This window comes from Hordeum vulgare, chromosome 1H (genome assembly GCF_904849725.1).
Source record: "Hordeum vulgare subsp. vulgare chromosome 1H, MorexV3_pseudomolecules_assembly, whole genome shotgun sequence".
Classification (NCBI taxonomy): Eukaryota; Viridiplantae; Streptophyta; class Magnoliopsida; order Poales; family Poaceae; genus Hordeum; species Hordeum vulgare.
This window is the reverse complement of record NC_058518.1, coordinates 463,657,215-463,677,666: the sequence shown is the minus strand read 5'-3', so window position 1 is coordinate 463,677,666 and position 20,452 is coordinate 463,657,215. Positions and strand designations below refer to the sequence as shown.

The following is a 20,452-nucleotide window of genomic DNA, read 5'->3' as shown; positions in this document are numbered from 1 at the left end:
CCAACAATGGATCATACAACTACTCCAATGGTTGCATCCAAATTATCTAATAAAAGAAGAGTGAATGATGGGGTCATAGTCCTAGGGTAGGGTCATAGGCCTGCCTTGTAGGTCCAACCCAAGGACTACCCCTCATAAGGGATAAGACCCTTAGTCAGTTCCGACTGAACTAAGGAGTTCCCTCCATCCAGTCGGTAACAGATCCTCGACCGTCCAGTCGGAGATTAGCATTCGGAGTTTATCAAACTAACCGACTGGATTCCACTCTGTGCATCGTAACCCCCCTGGAGGGAAACGGTCATACGTTTCGATGTGCCTTTACTAGCATTTAAGACGTACGTTACCTGTAACGTAGGCATTTATTCGCCACTACTCCACCCCTGTGCACCGAACCGTTGTGGAGGGCAGCGCATTCTATATAAGCCACCCTCCCCCACTGGTGCAGGGGTTAACAATTCACTATATTGGATATTCCACTCGACAACAAGCTCCCTGAGCACTGAGACGTAGGGCTATTACCTCCACCGCAGAGGGGCCTGAACTCATACAACCTCGCCGTAGCTAAGGCTCTGCCCATCCCTTTCGTACCCTACACATCTACTGTCAGGCTTATACCCACGACAGTTGGCGCCCACCGTGGGGCAGGCGTCTAAGCGACTTCCGGCGAGTTTGCGACTACATCACTTCGTCATGTCGTCCGGTGGAGATTCGAGCATGGGTCATGAGATCCTCTTCGGCGCTCTCTCCTTCATCGTCGACGATTCGACATGGCTTCGGGACGCCCCTCTCGACATCGAGGCGCTTCCCCGCCGCGGGGCTACGCACTTCCGTGCCGGCGCCCGCGGCATTCTTCTTCTCCAGCAGTCGGCTCCGGTGTCGACCTACACCGCCGTCACGCGCCGCAACAAGCGGTCCCGCCGTCCGCGGCTCAGCGTTGGGTGCAACACGCCCAGGCGCGCCAGAACGCGTCTTCACAAGGGGCGGTTCTAGAGTCAGTTGTGGTCGCCACGCCGTCCCAGCGCTCGGGATCGGTTCCGACTGAGTTTCCTTCCGAGTGCGCGGGTCGCGGGCCTGCAGCAGAAGTACACATGGCCAATTCCCATGAAGATCCCCGTCAAGCTGGCCGGAACGAGCCCGAGATCGGCGAAACGTCCGGCGCGCGTCGTCCGCCTCGCCGTTCTACCAGTCGGCACACTCGGCGTAGCAACGTGGAGCTGTTCCGCACACCCCTCCTCAACTTGGCCGCGGCTGCCAAGATAGCCGATTCCCTTCAGCCGACTGATTCAGAGGCTGGCAGGGGGATCGAGCAAATTCGCGCCCTGTTGCACACGGCGCAGCAGCAAAATTCGGCGGTCTCCGAGTCGCACAACAGGATCTACAATAGTTCTGTTCATGCGAATACGCATCGGTCAGTTCAAAGCCCTGGTTGTCATCAGCGACACAGAGAAGGCAGTCGTTCCATAAATCCCGAAGATCGTCGCCGTTCACGCACCCCTCCGCGGGGTGGGCCCTACGGGCCCCGACATCATGATGATCGGCGTTCAGTCGGCGGCACTTACGACCCAAGGCCCGACGCGAGAGGGCATATCGCCCAGCGGAGGGTCGACAGGGGCCGAGCCCACCGCGATGGTTACGATATTGATCGTCCGAGTGGAAGCAGGACCATCGTTTCTGGTCCCGAGTGTTTCAGTCGAGCCATCCGTTCGGCTGACATCCCTCCCAACTTCCGATTGGTGACGGAAATTAGCAAGTTTACAGGAGAGTCCAAGCCAGAAACGTGGCTGGATGATTACTGAGTAGCAGTCCAGATCGGAGGAGGAGACGACCATGTCGCCATGAAGCACCTCCCTCTGATGCTCGACGGCTCGGCGCGAGCGTGGCTGAACCAGTTGGCCCCCTCATGCATCTACAACTGGGCGGATCTGGCCCGAGTGTTCATCCGGACCTTCGAAGGGACGTGCAAGCGCCCTGCTGGCCTCGTGGAACTCCAGCACTGCGTCTAGAAGCAGAATGAGCCCCTGCGTGATTTCATTCAGCGTTGGACAACTCTCTACCACACGGTGGAGAACGTCACAGAGCATCAAGCAGTCTGCGCCTTCAAGGCAGGCGTGCGGTACAGAGATCTGTACCTGAAGTTCGGCCGAACATGCGACATCTCCATGAGCAAGATGATGGAGATAGCAACACTCTATGCAAATGGCGAAGAAGAGGACCGCATCCGAAGCGGCAAACACAAAACAGTCGCCGATGGAGATGGGAATAACACTCGGAAGCAAAAGCAGAAAGCTCCGTCCGCTCCACAGGCGGAAGCTGCAGCCGTAACCAATGCCAAGTTCAAGGGCAAAGGGAAGGCTCGGTTCACCCCCAAGAAGAAGCAGTTCAATAACCCCATCCTGGACCAGCCATGTCCGGTTCATACGAAGATGGATGAAGAGGGCAACCCCATATATGCGAAGCATACCACTCGACAGTGTCACCTCCTCATCCAGGGGTTCAGCGAAGGGCAACCGAGTGAGAAGGACAATGAACAGGATGAGGAGGATAAGGAGGATCCGTTCCCCCAAGTCCATGCAACACTCATGATTTTCGCTGACGTTGAGAGCAAGATTCGACTGAAGCTGGTGAACACGGAGGTGAACATGGCCACCCCTACCAACCCCAAGTTCCTCAAATGGTCTCAGACTGCGATCACCTTTGACCAGTTGGACCATCCGGCACACGTACCCACCCCAGGAAGACAGGCTCTGGTCGTCGACCCGGTGGTGGAGGGAGTCCGACTGCGCAAAGTCCTCATGGACGGCGGCAGTGGCTTGAACATCATGTACGCCGACACTCTCAAGGGGATGGGCATTCCGATGTCCAAACTCAGCGAGAGCAGCATGCAGTTCCATGGAGTCGTCCCTGGACGAAAGGCCAAGTCACTCTGCCAGATCGCGTTGGACATCGTTTTCGGCTCCGACAAGAACTTCCGCAAGGAAAAGCTGACGTTCGAAGTGGTGGACTTCCAGAGCGCTTACCACGCAATTCTGGGCCTCCCAGCGTATGTGCGTTTCATGGCCCGTCCGTGTTACGTATACCTGAAGCTGAAGATGCCAGGCCCGAAAGGTGTGATCACCATCACGGGCAATTGACAGCAGGCCGAAGAGTGTCTGCAGCAGCGATCAAGAATCGTCGACCAGCAGATGGCCGTCCTCGAGCTTGACGAGTATAAGAAAACAGTCGACCCCGCTGACTTGATGCGTTCGAAGAAGCCAGCTTCGGAGTCTGCATTCCAGTCGGCGGGAGAGACGAAGAAGGTCAGCATCCACCCGACGGACGCCACTGCTGCCCCGACGAACATCTCTACCACCCTCGATCCTAAATAGGAAGCCGAGCTCACCCAATTCCTCCGTGAGAACTGGGACATCTTTGCATGGAAACCCTCTGGCATGCCAGGTGTACCATGGGAGTTGTCTGAGCACCGACTGCATGTGGATCCCACCGCTCGGCCTGTCCGAGAACGCCTGCGTCGGTCCGCCGCGCACAAGAGGAAGGCAATCGGAGAAGAGGTGGCCAAGCTGTTGGCAGCCAACTTCATTCGCGAGGTTCACCACTCCGAGTGGCTCGCCAATGTTATCATGGTGCCCAAGAAGGACAAGTCGCTCCGAATGTGCATCAACTTCAAGCACCTCAATAAGGTCTGCCCGAAAGACCATTTTCCGCTCCCCCGCATCGATCAAATCGTCGATTCGACTGCGGGTTGCGAGCGTTTGTCATTTCTTGATGCCTACTCGGGCTATCATCAGATCCGTCTGTATGGCCCCGATGAATTAAAAACAGCCTTCATCACCCCATTCGGGTGCTTCTGCTACATCACTATGCCTTTCGGTTTGAAGAATGCAGGAGCTACCTTTATGCGCATGATCCAAAAGTGTCTCCTCGACCAGATCGGTTGGAATGTGGAGGCGTATATGGATGATATCGTAGTCAAGTCACGCAAAGGTTCCGACCTGCTGACTGACTTGGCAGAAACATTCGCCAACCTCCGTAGGTACGATATCAAGCTCAACCCCGCCAAATGTTCATTCGGCGTTCCCAGCGGAAAGTTACTCGGTTTCTTCGTTTCCGAACGAGGGATCGATGTCAACCCGAAAAGATCGGGACCATCGTCCGAATGGAGAGGCCGGTCAGAATACACGATGTTCAAGGGCTCACAGGTTGCCTAGCGGTTTGAACAAGTTTATCAGTCGACTCGGCGAGAAAGCACTTCCTCTGTACCGACTCATGAAGAAATCAGATACTTTCGAGTGGTCAGACAAAGCCCAAGTCGCATTCGACGACCTCAAAGTCCTACTTTCCACCCAGCCGGTTCTTACTGCTCTGCTCAGTAAAGAGCCCCTTCTTCTGTATATCGCGGCTACAAATCAAGTCGTCAGCACTGTTCTTACAGTCGAACGAGAAGAAGAAGGCAAAGCATACAAAGTTCAGCGGCCAGTGTATTACGTCTCCGAAGTCCTGACTCCTTCCAAGCAGAGGTATCTTCACTATCAAAAACTTATCTACGGGATTTACATGACTGCGAAGAAGGTGGCCCATTATTTCCAAGACCACTCGGTGTATGTCGTTTCTGACGCTCCGTTGTCGGAAATCCTCCACAATCGAGACGCATCAGGCCGAGTGGCGAAGTGGGCAATGGAGATGTTGTACTGTGATATCAAGTTCGAGGCCAAGAAAGCTATTAAGTCTCAAGCTCTGGCTGACTTCATAGCAGAATGGGTAGAACAACAGCAACCAACCCACATCTACTCGGCTCACTGGACAATGTTCTTCGATGGGTCCAAGATGTTGAATGGTTCCGGCGCTGGCGTTGTGATCATATCGCCAAAGGGCGACAAACTCAAGTATGTGCAGCAGATACACTTTGATTCCTCCAACAACGAGGCAGAGTATGAAGCTCTCCTCTACGGATTGCGCATGGCCATCTCACTCGGCGTCCGTCGCCTGATGGTCTACGGCAATTCGGATTTGGTGGTCAATCAAGTGATGAAGGAGTGGGACGTCAGGAACCCCACCATGACTACATACTGCAATGCGGTGAGGAAGCTCGAGAAAAAGTTTGAAGGTCTAGAACTCTACCATGTTCCGCGACTGAAGAACCAAGCAGCTGATGAGTTGGCAAAACTCGGATCCACTCGGAAACCAGTCCCGAGTGACGTCTGCCTCGAGCACCTCCACCTTCCCTCAGTCAAAGAAGATCCTTTCACAGAGGAACCAGTACAACCAAAGAGCTCGACAGATCCGACTGAAGTCGACGTACCTGCTGTGGTTGATCTGATCATGGAGATTCTTGCTGTCATCCCCGATTGGACTGTGTCGATCATTGCATATATCCTGAGGCAGGAATTACCAGAAGACGAAGTCCAGGCCAGGCAGATAGTCTGCAGGTCGAAGTCGTTCACTGTCATTGATGGCCAGTTGTACAAGGAAAGCGTTTCAGGCGTTCTTCAACGATGCATCTCCCTAGAGGAGGGACAATTAATCCTGGAAGATATTCACTCGGGAACCTGCGGTCATCACGCCTCTTCGAGAGTGATCATCGCCAAAGCATTCAGAGTTGGTTTCTTCTAGTTGCAGGCAAACGAAATGGCTAAAGATATGGTCGACCGATATGAAGGCTGTCAGTTCTACTCCAACAAGTCCCACAAGCCAACATCTGCGTTGAAGACAATCCCTCTTGTGTGGCCGTTTGCAGTATGGGGATTAGATACAGTCGGTCCATTCAGGACAGGCCAAGGAGGATACACACATTTGTTGGTGGCAGTCGACAAGTTCACAAAATGGATTGAAGCCAAGCCCATCAAGAAGCTCGACGCCCTAACAGCCATCAAGTTTGTCAGGGACATCATCTCCAGATTTGGTGTACCTCACAGCATAATCACGGACAACGGGACAAACTTTGACTCGGACAGATTCAAAGGTTTCTGTGCAAGCCAAGGTATCCGAGTGGATTTTGCTTCCGTGGCGCATCCTCAATCCAATGGACAAGCAGTGCGGGCGAATGGACTTATTCTGCAAGGTTTGAAGCCCCCGACTCCTGCGAGAGGTGGGACATGCCGCTGGCGCATGGGTCACCGAACTACCTTCAGTGCTTTGGGGTCTCCGCACAACCCCGAACAGATCTACACGGCGATCACCGTTCTTCCTCGTTTACGGAGCAGAAGCAGTCCTTCCGAGTGACTTGCTTCACAATGCTCCATGAGTCGAACTCTTCTCCGAAGCTGAAGCAGAACAAGCAAGGCAAGATGGAGTGGACCTTCTAGAGGAGGAGCGTGAGATGGCACTGACTCGCTCAACCATTTATCAACAAGATCTGCGGCGCTTTCACGCACGCCACGTCAGGAGTCGCACGTTCCAAGCAGGCGACCTGGTGCTCCGAGTGGATCAGCAAAGACCTCACAAGTTGGCTCCTGCCTGGGAAGGACCCTTCATCATCTCCAAGGTGCTGAACAACGGAGCATACAAACTCTACAACATCGACAGGGAGACAGACGAGCCGCGAGCATGGAACGGAGATCTCCTGAAGCGCTTCTACACGTGACCGTCGACTGAAGCGATGTAAAGAACAAGTATTGATGAAATAATATAAAGCAGATTGAGCTTTTGCAGATTCTGAATTCTTCCGCGGTCACATACTCCGGTCTCAAAAAAAAACTTAGCTGCGATCCAGAATCGCCTAAGTTCTAACTTTCTCCGAGTGTGCACTTAACGTCGCACTCGGGGACTTAGCTACGATCCAGAATCGCCTAAGTACTAACTTTCTCCGAGTGTGCACTAAACGTCGCACTCGGGGACTTAGCTGCGATCCAGAATCGCCTAAGTACTAACTTTCTCCGAGTGTGCACTAAACGTCGCACTCGGGGACTTAGCCGCGTTCCAGAATCGCCTAAGTACTAACTTTCTCCGAGTGTGCACTAAACGTCGCACTCGGGGACTTAGCCGCGTTCCAGAATCGCCTAAGTACTAACTTTCTCCGAATGTGCACTAAACGTCGCACTCGAGGACTTAGCTCCGATCCAGAATCGCCTAAGTTCTAACTTTCTCCGAGTGTGCACTTAACATCACACTCGGGGACTTAGCTGCGATCCAGAATTGCCTAAGTACTAACTTTCTCCGAGTGTGCACTAAACGTCGCACTCGGGGACTTAGCTGCGATCCAGAATCGCCTAAGTACTAACTTTCTCCGAGTGTGCACTAAACGTCGCACTCGGGGACTTAGCTACGATCCAGAATCGCCTAAGTACTAACTTTCTCCGAGTGTGCACTAAACGTCGCACTCGGGGACTTAGCTGCGATCCAGAATCGCCTAAGTACTAACTTTCTTCGAATATGCACAAAACGTCGCACTCGGGGACTTAGCTGCGATCCAGAATCGCCTAAGTACTAACTTCCTCCGAGTGTGCACTGAACGTCGCACTCGGGGACTTAGCTGCGATCCAGAATCACCTAAGTAATAACTTTCTCCGAGCGTGCACTGAACGTCGCACTCAGGGACTTAGCTGCGATCAAGAATCGCCTAAGTAATAACTTTCTCCGAGCGTGCACTACTCGTCACACTCGAAGACTTAATTGCGATCAAGAATCGCTGAAATGGGAAAGCTTCCCGCGACTGTATCCTACAGATACACTTGGGGACTCAGCAGACCCTCATTGACGCTCATGTGGATGTCAAGACCACTGACAATTACATGAGTAGCAGACCCTCATTGAGGCTCATGTGGATGTCAAGACAACTGACAATTACATGAGTAACAACTCGCTCCGAGTGGAGCATGTCCGTCGCACTCGAAGACTTAGCCGCGATCATGAATCGCCTAAGTACTCTATTACCTTCGAGTGTATCCTACAGATCCACTCGGGGACTCAGCAGACCCTCATTGAGGCTCATGTGGATGTCAAGACAACTGACAATTACATGAGTAGCAGACCCTCATTGAGGCTCATGTGGATGTCAAGACAACTGACATGGGTAACAACTCGCTCCGAGTGCGGCATATCTGTCGCACTCGAAGACTTAGTCGCGATCATGAATCGCCTAAGTACTCTATTACCCTCGAGTGTATCCTACAGATCCATCGGTGACTTGGCAGACCCTCAGAGAGGTTCACACAGATGTCAAGGAAACTGCCAATTACATGCTCCGCATGTTTGCCATTGGCTTAACCAAGAAATGCCAAACAAAACTCGAGCCAAAATTGCAACAGAAGAGCAAACGATTTGATTCAAATTCGAAGTTCACCTAAAGATGGTTCACTCGGTGCGGATCAAGCTTACCCGCACCGAACCAAGAATGTGACGACCAACAGAAGTGGCCAAGGTTTCTTACAACCAACACTCGGCATACCGAGGTAAAAGTTTTCTTACGCGTCGTCCGGATTAGCGCCAGGACTGGAGGGCTCCACGAATGTGTCCAAGTCGATCCCGTCGGGGATGCGGGTGGCACTCTCAAGGAAGGTTTTCATGAAGTCTTCGAATCGAAGTTTCTTCGTGTTGGCGACCTTCAACGCTTTCAGCTTCTCCTCGCGCACCTCCTTGCAATGCACTCGGACCAGGGACAGAGCAACGTCTGCACCACAGCGAGCCGCAGATTTCGTCCATGACTGCACCCGGTTTGGGACCTCCTCCAGTCGAGTCATCAAGTTTTCCATGTCATGCCGCGACTCATCTTCCGGCGAAAGCTCCTTGTCGATCCGGCCGACGACTTCTCTCAGTCGACCAATGAAAGGACCAACTTTGCCCACGCGAATGTGCGCTGCGAGCAGATCTCGATTGGCGTCCTCGCCGAGTGGAATGTTCTCGCGAATCGACAGCTCCACGTCAGCTGCTTCAGCTTCAGCGTCCATGCAAAAATCTGCAAACACAGGACAAGCAAACAATAAGCGCCGAGTGTAACGCACGTACCACAAGCACTCGGAAAAACAGGACTTACCACCCAGACGCGTCATCATCTGCCGAGCCCAGTCACTGACGTATTTCTCCAGCGCTATACACCGCTTGTTCAGCACATTAATTTGCCCCATCAGATCAGACCTTTGCGCCTTCATCTTCTCGACTTCAGCAGTCAGTGCCTTGTTCGCTTCACGAGCCTGCTCCAACGACTTCTCTCGTTCCACCATAACCTCCTTCATACCAGCCATTGCAATCAGTGCCGCATCCAGCTCACCGGCAAACTGAACCTTTTCCGCCCTAAGAGTCTCGTATGTTGTCCCCATCTCACAAGTTTTCTGCCAGCCAGCAACAAGAGACGATCAGACAAATCCAACACTAAAAAGTCTAAGTTCTTCAGACCCCTGCCGACGCAAGCAGTCGATAGCGGTCTCGGGGACTACACCCAGTGGGTTCCCTGAGAGTGACCCCACTGGCATGAAACTCAAACAGGTCCGCCCTATTGAGATACATGACAACACCTACGCCTACAAGGCTAATACTACCCGACCTGAGTAAAATTACTCTCGGGGACTCTTACAGTAGGTGCACTCCGAGTGCCCCAACTGTTAGCAGTCGACCATATTATTTACGGATCTGACCAAGTCAAAGACCATATGTATAAAGACAACTGCCGGTGCAAGCACTCGACAGAAGTCTCAGGGACTACACCCACTGGGTTCACTCAGAGCGAACCCATTGCAAACATCATACGGTATCCGAGCACACCCAGTGGGTTACAACAGAAAAGTAAATACTTACTAGCCCACTTACTCGGATATCGTCCCGCAGCTCCAAGCTCCGCTGGTACAAGGATGCGATGGAGTCGTACGCTTTCTTGGCTTCTCCCGCCATTAGCTCCGCCTGCACCATGGCCCCCTTGGCCGCTCCCGCCTGATCCTCCGGGAGGTGCTGGACGTTGAACTCGACATTCGACAGGCCTGGCATCGTTGGAAGCTCATTGGGCATCCCAAGGCCCGCTCCAGTCGGTTCAGCAGCCACCAGCGCCTCCTCAGTCGGCGGCATCGCCTCAGTCGGCGGCACGTCCGTGGCGAGAGCAGTAACTGGCGGGACAGCCTCAAGAACAGGCTCCGCAGCTTGCTCAGGTCTCCCCTGGTCACCCTCATCCACATAAATCACCCTTGCCAGACCGAACGGCGCGAGATCTCAGAAAAAGAAAGGGGCAAGACCGAAGACAGAATTTGCGATGCGATAATATAAAACTTTCGGAATCGCTACAACGCACCTGGCTGGGACGAGACGACGTTGTCCGCGTCCATGGGATCATCCTCCTGGCGCGCCGGAGAGGTGGCAGAGGTGGCAACCCTGTCGAGTGAAATTCATTCGACCATCAAACATGAGTTCAATCGAATATCAGAAGAAGAACAATGCACTTACGTTGAGGTGACGGGAACAGTGACCCTCATCCGCGGCAAAGCCTTCCCAGGTTTAGATCCGCTCGGTTTAGCCACCTTGGAAGGCTGACCCGCAGGCTCAGCAGCAACGTTCCTGGTCCTCTTGGTGCTCCGAGCACTCGGGACCACGGGAGCAGTGGGCGGAGCACTCGAGGATGCTGGAGGGGCCGAGGGAACTGCAGGTTCATGTCGGCGCTTGGTTCGGTGCTCCGGCAGTGGGGGCGGCGAGTCCTGCTCTTCGTCTTCCTCCTCCTCCTCACTAGACTCTTCCTCCGTTTCTCCGCTGTCGGAGACATACTCGGCGCTCTCCATGATGCCCTCCTGGCTTCCCTCCTCCTCCTCCTCGGCCGGGTTCCCGTTCGAGACAGGAGAAAACCAGTTGGTCCACTCTTGCATAGAATACAGTCGGCGACATCAGATGCAAGGCAGAGATTCAAGAAAGCAATAAAACTAAGACAGATACATGCACTCGACAAATGGTACTCACCTGGTTCGGAGGAGGATTGTCCACGCAGAAAGCCCTCACTCGCCGAGACCCTCTGGGGTTCTCACAGGCGCCTGTGATCTGGAGCACCCACGACGCCACCTTCTCCTTGGTCACGCCCAAGACGTTGCTCCGAGTGGAGTCTTCGGGCCCCGTGTAGTGCCACATGGCGTGGTCGCGAGCCTGCAGTGGTTGTATGCGTCGACCGAGGAAAATCTCCAGCAAATCTATGCCGGTGACTCCCCTCCTGACGACATCTACGAGTGCGCCGACCAGAGGCTGGATGTCGACCTTCTCCGCCTTCGTGAGCGCAAGCTGCTTAGGCGGATCGGGTCAATCTAATCTAAAGGGAGGCAGCCCTGTCGTGGCATTCGGGCAGGCAACGTCCTGGCAGTAGAACCACGTCGACTGCCAGTTCCTAACCGACTCACTCAGCTGAAGGGCAGGATAACTACTCCTACTCTTCTTCTGGAAACCTAAGCCTCCGCAGAGCTGGAGAAGGTGTGTCTTATCATCCGACTGGTGAAGTCGTTTGATAGTTCGGGATCTAGCAGAGAAAATATGTTTGAACTGCCCCCAATGGGGAGGACAGCCGATGAAGCACTCGAACAGGACTATGAAAGCAGAGAGATGAGCTATAGCATTCGGGGGAAAGTGGTGAAGCTGCGCCCCGAAGTGGTTCATAATGCCTTTGAAGAAAGGATGCGGGGGCAGAGAGAAACCTCGATATACGTGGCTGAGCAGTAGGACGCGCTCCCCCTCCAGGGGCGCCGGCTCGATCTCATTCTCCGTCGGCAGCCTCCACGACTTGTGCACGATCATCCTGTGCTCCACCAGCTGCAGCAGATCCCCCTCCGTCACCGTGGAGGGGAGGAAGTCCCCCTGGATCCACCCGCCGGCAACGCTCGCTGCCGCCGCTGAGCAGGAGCCGCCGCCTTCCCCTTCTTCTTCTTCGCCTCCAGCTTGCTGGTCTGTCCCTTGGTCATGGCGGAAGCTGCGGGTCCGCGAAGGAGAAGGAAAAGGAGGAAGCTTGGGTGCGCAGGGGAAGGCGAGAGGAGCGGACCAAGCAAAGGAAAGAGATCCGGCGAGCGTAACGAGAAAACCCTCGCCACTGGGGTTTAAGTAAGGTTCCGACTGTGTCACTGGCAGGTGGCCCCAAAACCTTATCCCCCGACCAACCGCGGCGATATCAGTGGAGAAGATGAAGGCGCGAGAATTGAGGCGTCAGGCGCTACTCGAGCACGATGGCGTCTTCCCCGTTGAGCGCGCGGTAACCGAAATTTGAGGATCCCGAAAAATCCGCCGCTGTCAGTTGACTGGTCGCGTCAAGAGATACCCTAGAAGCACTCGGTTTCCGACAGTTTATTCCACAAAGAATTTCACTCGGATCGTTGGTCAGAAAAGATAAAATGGATCGAGGCAAGCAACGCCAAAGTCACATTCGTTCCAGTCGGATCCAAACTTCAAGCATCGCTTCGTCGTTCCAACCCCAATCCATTCGGGGACTAATGATGGGGTCATAGTCCTAGGGTCGGGTCATAGGCCTGCCTTGTAGGTCCAACCCAAGGACTACCCCTCATAAGGGATAAGACCCTTAGTCAGTTCCGACTGAACTAAGGAGTTCCCTCCATCCAGTCGGTAACAGATCCTCGACCGTCCAGTCGGAGATTAGCATTCGGAGTTTATCAAACTAACCGACTGGATTCCACTCTGTGCATCGTAACCCCCCTGGAGGGAAACGGTCATACGTTTCCATGTGCCTTTATTAGCATTTAAGACGTATGTTACCTGTAATATAGGCATTTATTCGTCACTACTCCACCCCTGTGCACCGAACCGTTGTGGAGGGCAGCGCACTCTATATAAGCCACCCTCCCCACTGGTGCAGGGGTTAGCAATTCACTGTATTGGATATTCCACTCGACAACAAGCTCCCTGAGCACTGAGACGTAGGGCTATTACCTCCACCGCAGAGGGGCCTGAACTCATACAACCTCGCCGTAGCTAAGGCTCTGCCCATCCCTTTTGTACCCTACACATCTACTGTCAGGCTTATACCCACGACAGTGAATAAATGCAATTGCACTCTATGTAACCTCGGAGCTTGTGCAAGAGCTGTTAGTTAATCTACATACACCTTTCCTCTCTCTCGTCATGTATTTATTGCCACATCATCATATATCCTAGATGGCAAAGTTTACCAACAACTATCTTACAGCCATTGGAGATGCCCTTAAGGAGAACTAAGTACTTTTTGGGAATTCGTGATATTTGTGTTATTCATGAAAATCTGTTGAGTATATTGACTAGTTAGAAAATATGAGATATACTAGAATTTGTCCTACCTTGCCTTGTGCTTCAAGTTAATCATTATACTTCTATATATATGCCCATGAGCCTCAAGCAATACAACAGCTATTCTATCAATCATTTTTTTCTCTTTTAACATGGTATCTGCCGTAAGTTTTTAGACCTAACCGCTGCCCGCCGTTTCCGCACTGCGCGCCGCCGCCCACGGGGCGGTCGGCCTAGCTTAGCTAGTTTTGCTAGATTAGAAGGACGAAGCATGACATGTGTTGGTTATGGTCCAGATGTTGCCGTTGAGATAGCTCTCGCTGATTGTGTGGACACTATCATCTGAATAATATACAGTACAACTTATCACCTGAAAAAAGGAGATGTGGCTGTCCCACTAACTGCAGTTAGGCTGGGCTCAAGAAGAGTAGAGTTACGCGGAAACCTCTAATCTTTGCACTGGCTTGTTATTCTGGTTAATTTTCCCAAGAAAAAGGAATACGCGCGCGGCCTCCTCGATGAAATATGTATCCGCTTTGGCCCAATAAGCCCAAGTCCTGGACGTTATCATCAGCCCATGGGCCTGCAGCTATCAAGGACATATGGTAGTAATATGGATGGAGCTATGGCAAAGTCATCAAATACTGGGGCTGTTGGAGTCATTTATCGCAGCGCTCAGGGAGTTTTTCTTGGTGCTTCCGCGGTGGTTATTCCTGGCATGATCGATCCGGAGGTGCTTGAGGCTCATGCATGTAGAGAAGCCATTGCATTAGCGGAAGATATGATGATTTCCAAAGTTCGGATTGCATCCGACTGTCTGAGAGTCGTTAATGAGCTGAAGGAACAAGCACACCGGGGCGCGCATTGCATGATCCTAAATGATATTCAGGGAAGGATGTCTAGTTTTCGTAGTTGTGTTTTTATTCATGAGTATCGCAAAAGTAATAGTGAGGCACATAACCTTGCACGGATGGCCACTACCCTAGATCCAGACCGTCATGTGTGGTTTGATTGCCCTCCTGACAATCTCTGCATCCCTCAAAACATTATGATATGAATAAAGTGGTTGTCTTTCAAAAAAAAGTAATATGGAGTAAAAAACAAATAGCAACACGTCTGATCGATGTCGCTGGACATTTAGGACCTATTTGGTTCATGACTAACTTTGCCACAACTAACCTTAGGCAAAGTGTGGCTGCCACAAAAAGTATAGCTAACAAAATGGACACTACAAGTATGGCAAGATTTGGCAAAAAATTAAGTGTATGACATGTGGACCATATAACTATAAAAGTGTGGCAAGCCACAAGTATGGCAATGAACCAAACACATGTCTAACTATTGTGGCATGACTAAGGTTAGAAGTGGCAACCTTAGACTGGGAACCAAACAGCCTCTTAGTCCCACACCGCTCGTCAACAGAGAAAGGCATGACAGCGGAGACTCCATATCAGGCACCTGGTGCTACCTGAAAAAATACTTACCTGGACGGGGTCAATGGATGATCAACAAGACCCATGGTCTAGATTAGTGCCTTTCATTGCACTTGGGAGGAGCATAAAAAATGCTAGACCTACGTAGCACATTAACTTAAACTACGTTATTGACTTTTATCCTGCCAATTCAATTAATCCAAATCAACTCATTTGTAACATTATGTAGTCTGTTTACGTAGGCGTAGCAAAGCTCGAGGAGCATTGGTTCACCATCTCCTCTAGTAGGAGAATGGACGTCATAATTTTTGATAGGAGGGATACGCGTTTGCGCGGCCCCTACGAACCCTTAATTTAAGATTATTTGAATCTGGTTTGATTTTAAGAAAACATATTTGTGTCTGCCTTTTATTAGAGTTTGGTGATCATGCTAGAAGCAAATAATCTGGTCATGATTTGTATTTCCATTCAGGAGACCTTTGTTTGGGTCACTCAGTTTGAAAGTGGATATTTGGACGTATAATCTAAACTGAGCTAGAACGTTCTGGGCGGACCGAATCGAACGGCCCGGGGTCTGAAATCTGGTACGGAAATGACCGGGAGCTCTGCTTTTGAGTGCATTCTGGGAGTTTCTAGCTGACGCCCGACGGCTTTCAGTGCCTATTAAAGATGCCGACGCAGCGACGCTCAGCCTATCCGTTTCTACCGGCAGCTGCTTTACAAGAGATCGCTCGCCGTAGTAGCAAGTGTTCCCGCCGTGTATTCTGAGAGGCATGGCGCCGTCGTACTCGCCGGAGCCGGAGCCCCCGTTCCGGCCAAGGGAGAAGGTGGCGGAGAAGCAGCGCTACTTCCAGAGCGTCCACCGGCCGACGTACCTCAAGGGGCGCTACGACGCGGTCACCTCGGTCGCCATCCCTCTCGCCCTGGCCGCCTCCAGCATGTTCCTCGTTGTAAGCGCAGCAGAACATCCACGTACTCCTTCCTTGTCGAAGTACTACATTTCCTTCAGCTTCCGGTCGCTCATTGGGCTGATGTGGTCTGTGCAGGGGCGAGGGATCTACAACATGTCTCATGGCATTGGGAGGAAGGAGTGACCAACGACCGTTTCGGCACCGATCCAAGCCATCCTTATGCGTGTTCTTTAGACATAAGAGAGCCATATTGAACAGTTGCCCGTGCTGTGAAGTGAAAGCAATGTACTGTTAGATGTGTATAGCATATCCCTATTGTATAAGGGTTTTCTTGACTTTTAGCACATGTATATGTACTAGCCTCTGTGAATGTGAGTTGCTCATTCCGAACATGGTATCGGATCCTTAGGTTCTTTCCCACCCCGTACGCTGCAGCTCCGTGCTCTCTTCCTCCACGGCCGCCGCTGCTAGCTGCGAGCTAGTTGCTACTTCGGCCACCCTCTCCTCGTCCGACTGCCCCTGGTCTTGCCCGACTCTGCCCCTTTTTGCCGCCGTCACCAGCCCCAAGTCCGGCTCCGCCCGAAATCCATCATTGCCGGTCATTTCCTCGTCCGGCCCCGCCCGAATCCACCACCACCGGCTGCTCCTCGCCTGGCCTTGCCTCGGCTGCGCTGCCGCTGTCGTCCGGCGCCGTCGCTGCTTCCTCCTCGCCCGACGCCGTGACTGTTGCTTCCTGCAACTGTCGTCCGGCCTGCGCGTGCTGTAGGCGGCTGTCCGGCCTCCTTCCGACTCTCCTACCCTGCGGGTGCCTGGCCCGTGGGTCGTCGCCGGCCGTTGGTCCGCTCGGGCCCTGATCCAGATTGGGATCGGTTGCCTGTGAGGAAAAAAAGTGAGAGGGAGATCAGCATGCCTTCTTCGAGCTATGTTGATGTTCATCGCGAGCTATGTTGATGTTCATCGGTGTTCGATGATCTTCGATGGCAACAACTATTCTGAGTTTGTGGACTTCATGCGTATCCACATGCGCGGTTTTCTGTTGTGGGGTGTTCTCTCTACTGAGCTCCCCTGTCCGCCATGCTTTGTTGCTCCAGTGGCTCCTACCCCGTCGGTGACGCCTGTTCTGGATGCTGATGCTTCCGAGGCTGACCAGGATGTAGCCAAGGCTCTCGACGATGCAACAGTCGATATGGTCAACAGGTATCGGCTTATTCAGATGCTTTTTCTGTCTACCGTGATGATTTGTCTGCTTACACTCAGTGATGCAACGATGATGCTCGGGCTGCTGCTGTTCTCACTTCGAGTGTTCGTCCTTAGTTTGCCTCAGAGTTCATGGGTCTCGACACTGTTGCAGCAATGTGGTTTTATCTCTGTCAGCGCTATCAGCCCTCTCGTGATGTTTTCTACTTATCTGTGGTGCGTCAGGAACACACTCTTCAACAAGGTGACTCCAGTGTTGATGAGTTCTACACAAAGAGTTTCGCCATCTAATGCCAGCTTGACTCTATTCGGACAGCTGTTTGTGGAGTTTGCCGTTGTTGTCAGACTATGCGGTCCGACTTGGAGTTTCAGCGTGTCCATGAGTTATTAGCTCACCTCCGCTCCGAGTTTGAGCCTCGGCGTTCTCACTTGCTTGCTCGTTGATGGGGTTATAGTTCTAGGGTAGGGTCATAGGCCTGCCCTGTAAGTCCTACCCAAGGACTACCCCTCACAAAGGACAAGGCCCTTAGTCAGCTCCGATTGAATTAAGGACTCCCCATCATCCAGTCGGTAACAGGTCCTCAGTTATCCAGTCGGAGACTAGCATTCGGAGGATATCAAGCTAACCGACTGGCTACCACTCGGTGCATCGTAACCTCCCTGGAGGGAAACGGTCGTACGTTTCCAGGTGCATTTATTAGCATTTAGGGCATACGTTACCTGTAACGTATGCAGTCAATCGCCACTACTCCACCCCTGTACCGGAACCGTTGTGGAGGGCAGCGCACTCTATATAAGCCACCCTCCCCCACTCGTAGAGGGGTTAGCTATTCATTGTATTCCATATTTCCACTCGACAACAAGCTCCCTGAGCACTGAGACGTAGGGCTATTACCTCCACCGCAGAGGGGCCTGAACTCATACAACCTCGCCGTAGCTAAGGCTCTGCCCATCCTTTTCGTACCCTACACATCTACTGTCAGGCTTATACCCACGACAGTTGGCGCCCACCGTGGGGCAGGCGTCTAAGCGACTTCCGGCGAGTTTGCGACTACTTCCTTTCGTCATGTCGTCCGGCGGCGATTCGAGCATGGGTCACCAGATCCTCTTCGGCGCTCTCTCCTTCATCGTCGACGATTCGGCGTGGCTTCGGGATGCTCCTCTCGACGTCGAGGCGCTTCCCCGTCACGGGGCTACGCACTTCCGTGCCGGCGCCCGCGGCATTCTTATTCTCCAGCAGTCGGCTCCGGTGTCGACCTACACCGCCGTCACGCGCCGCAACAAGCGGTCCCGCCGTCTGCGGCTCCAGCGTTGGGTGCGACACGCCCAGGCGCGCCAGAACGCATCTTCACAAGTGGCGGTTCTTGAGTCAGTTGTGGTTGCCCCGCCATCCCAGCGCTCGGGCTCGGTTCCGACTGAGTTTCCTTCCGAGTACGCGGGTCGCGGGCCTGCAGCAGAAGTACACATGGCCAACTCCCATGAAGATCCCCGTCAAGCTGGCCGGAACGAGCACGAGATCGGCGAAACGTCCGGCGCGCGTCGTCCGCCTCGCCGTTCTGCCAGTCGGCACACTCGGCGGAGCAACGTGGAGCTGTTCCGCACACCTCTCCTCAACTTAGCCGCAGCTGCCAAGATAGCCGATTCCCTCCAGCCGACTGATTCAGAGGCTAGTAGAGGGATCGAGCAGATCCGAGCCCTGTTGCACACGGCGCAGCAGCAGAATTCGACGGTCTCCCAGTCGCACAACAGGATCTACAATAGCTGTGTTCATGCGAATACGCATCGGTCAGTTCATAGCCCTGGTTCTCATCAGCGACACAGAGGAGGCAGTCGTTCCATAAACCCCGAAGATCGTCTCCGTTCACGCACCCCTCCGCGGGGTGGGCCCTACGGGCCCCGACATCATGATGATCGGCGTTCAGTCGGCGGCACTTACGACCCAAGGCCCGACGCAAGAGGACACATCGCCCAGCGGAGGGTCAACACGGGCCGAGCCCACCGCGATGGTCACGATATTGACCGTCCGAGTGGAAGCAGGACCATCGTTTCTGGTCCCGAGTGTTTCAGTCGAGCCATCCGTTCGGCTGACATCCCTCCCAACTTCCGATTGGCGACGGGAATTAGCAAGTTTACAGGGGAGTCCAAGCCAGAAACGTGGCTGGATGATTACCGAGTGGCAGTCCAGATCGGAGGAGGAGACGACCATGTCGCCATGAAGCACCTCCCTCTGATGCTCGACGGCTCGGCGCGAGCGTGGTTGAACCAGTTGGCCCCCTCAAGCATCTACAGCTGGGCAGATCTGGCCCGAGTGTTCATCAGGACCTTCGAAGGGACGTGCAAGCGCCCTGCTGGCCTCGTGGAGCTCCAGCACTGCGTCCAGAAGCAGAATGAGCCCCTGCGCGACTTCATCCAGCGTTGGACAACTCTCTACCACACGGTGGAGAACGTCACCGAGCATCAAGTAGTCTGCGCCTTCAAGGCAGGCGTGCGGTACAGGGATCTGTACCTTAAGTTTGGCCGAACAGGCGACATCTCCATGAGCAAGATGATGGAGATAGCGACACGCTATGCAAATGGCGAAGAAGAGGACCGCATCCGAAGCGGCAAGCACAAAACAGTCGCTGATGGAGATGGGGGCAACACTCGGAAGCAGAAGCAGAAAGCTCCGACCGCTCCGCAAGCAGAAGCTGCAGCCGTAACCAATGCCAAGTTCAAAGGCAAAGGGAAGGCTCAGTTCACCCCCAAGAAGAAGCAGTTCAATAACCCCATCCTGGACCAGCCATGTCCGGTTCATACGAAGATGGACGAAGAGGGCAACCCCATATATGCGAAGCATACCACTCGACAGTGTCGCCTCCTGATCCAGGGGTTCAGCGAAGGGCAACCGAGTAAGAAGGACCATGAACAGGATGAGGAGGATAAGGAGGATCCGTTCCCCCAAGTCCATGCAACCCTGATGATCTTTGCTGACGTCGAGAGCAAGAGTCGACTGAAGCTGGTGAACAAAGAGGTGAACATGGCCACCCCTACCAACCCCAAGTTCCTCATATGGTCTCAGACTGCGATCACCTTCGACCAGTCGGATCATCCGGCACATGTACCCACCCCGGGGAGACAGGCTCTGGTCGTCGACCCGGTGGTAGAAGGAGTCCGGCTGCGCAAAGTCCTCATGGATGGCGGCAACGACTTGAACATCATGTACGCCGACACACTCAAGGGGATGGGCATCCCGATGTCCAAACTCAGCGAGAGCAGCATGCAGTTCCATGGAGTCGTCCCTGGACGGAAGGCCAAGTCACTCGGCCAGATCGCGTTGGACGTCGTTTTCGGCTCCGACAAGAACTTCCGCAAGGAAAAGCTGACGTTCGAAGTGGTCGACTTCCGGAGCGCTTATCACGCAATTCTGGATCGCCCAGCGTATGCGCGTTTCATGGCCCGTCCATGTTACGTATACCTCAAGCTGAAGATGCCAGGCCCGAAGGGTGTGATCACCATCACAGGCAATCGGCACCGGGCTGAAGAGTGTCTGCAGCAGGGATCAAGAATCGCCGACCAGCAGATGACCGTCCTCGAGCTTGACGAGTACAAGAAAACAGTCGACCCCGCCGACCTGATGCGCTCGAAGAAGCCAGCTTCAGAGTCTGCATTTCAGTCGGCGGGAGAGACGAAGAAGGTCAGCATCCACCCGACGGATGCCACTGCTGCCCCGACGAACATCTCCACCACCCTCGATCCTAAATAGGAAGCCGAGCTCAC

The 20,452-nt window shown here is 53.4% G+C and overlaps 1 protein-coding gene and 2 pseudogenes across 1 annotated transcript; all 3 read left to right on the top strand.

Annotated features, from left to right (window-relative positions):
• Window positions 1–14,631: 14,631 nt before the first annotated feature.
• On the top strand, window positions 14,632–14,763 carry LOC123422521 (annotated as a pseudogene).
• Window positions 14,764–14,818: 55 nt separating this feature from the next.
• Window positions 14,819–14,931, top strand: LOC123422529 (annotated as a pseudogene).
• A 369-nt stretch (window positions 14,932–15,300) lies between these two features.
• LOC123415087 lies at window positions 15,301–15,891 on the top strand. The gene is made up of 2 exons (XM_045106700.1): window positions 15,301–15,538; window positions 15,635–15,891. Exons 1-2 carry the CDS (start codon window positions 15,362–15,364, stop codon window positions 15,680–15,682), a joined length of 225 nt encoding a protein of 74 aa, XP_044962635.1. The 5' UTR covers window positions 15,301–15,361; the 3' UTR covers window positions 15,683–15,891.
• The last annotated feature ends 4,561 nt before the right edge of the window (window positions 15,892–20,452 follow it).

Coding starts and splice junctions, on each gene's coding strand:
- LOC123415087 (XM_045106700.1), top strand. CDS start 15,362: ATGGCGCCGTCGTACTCGCCGGAGCCGGAGCCCCCGTTCCGGCCAAGG. Junction 15,539..15,634: donor CCTCCAGCATGTTCCTCGTT/GTAAGCGCAGCA, acceptor TGGTCTGTGCAG/GGGCGAGGGATCTACAACAT.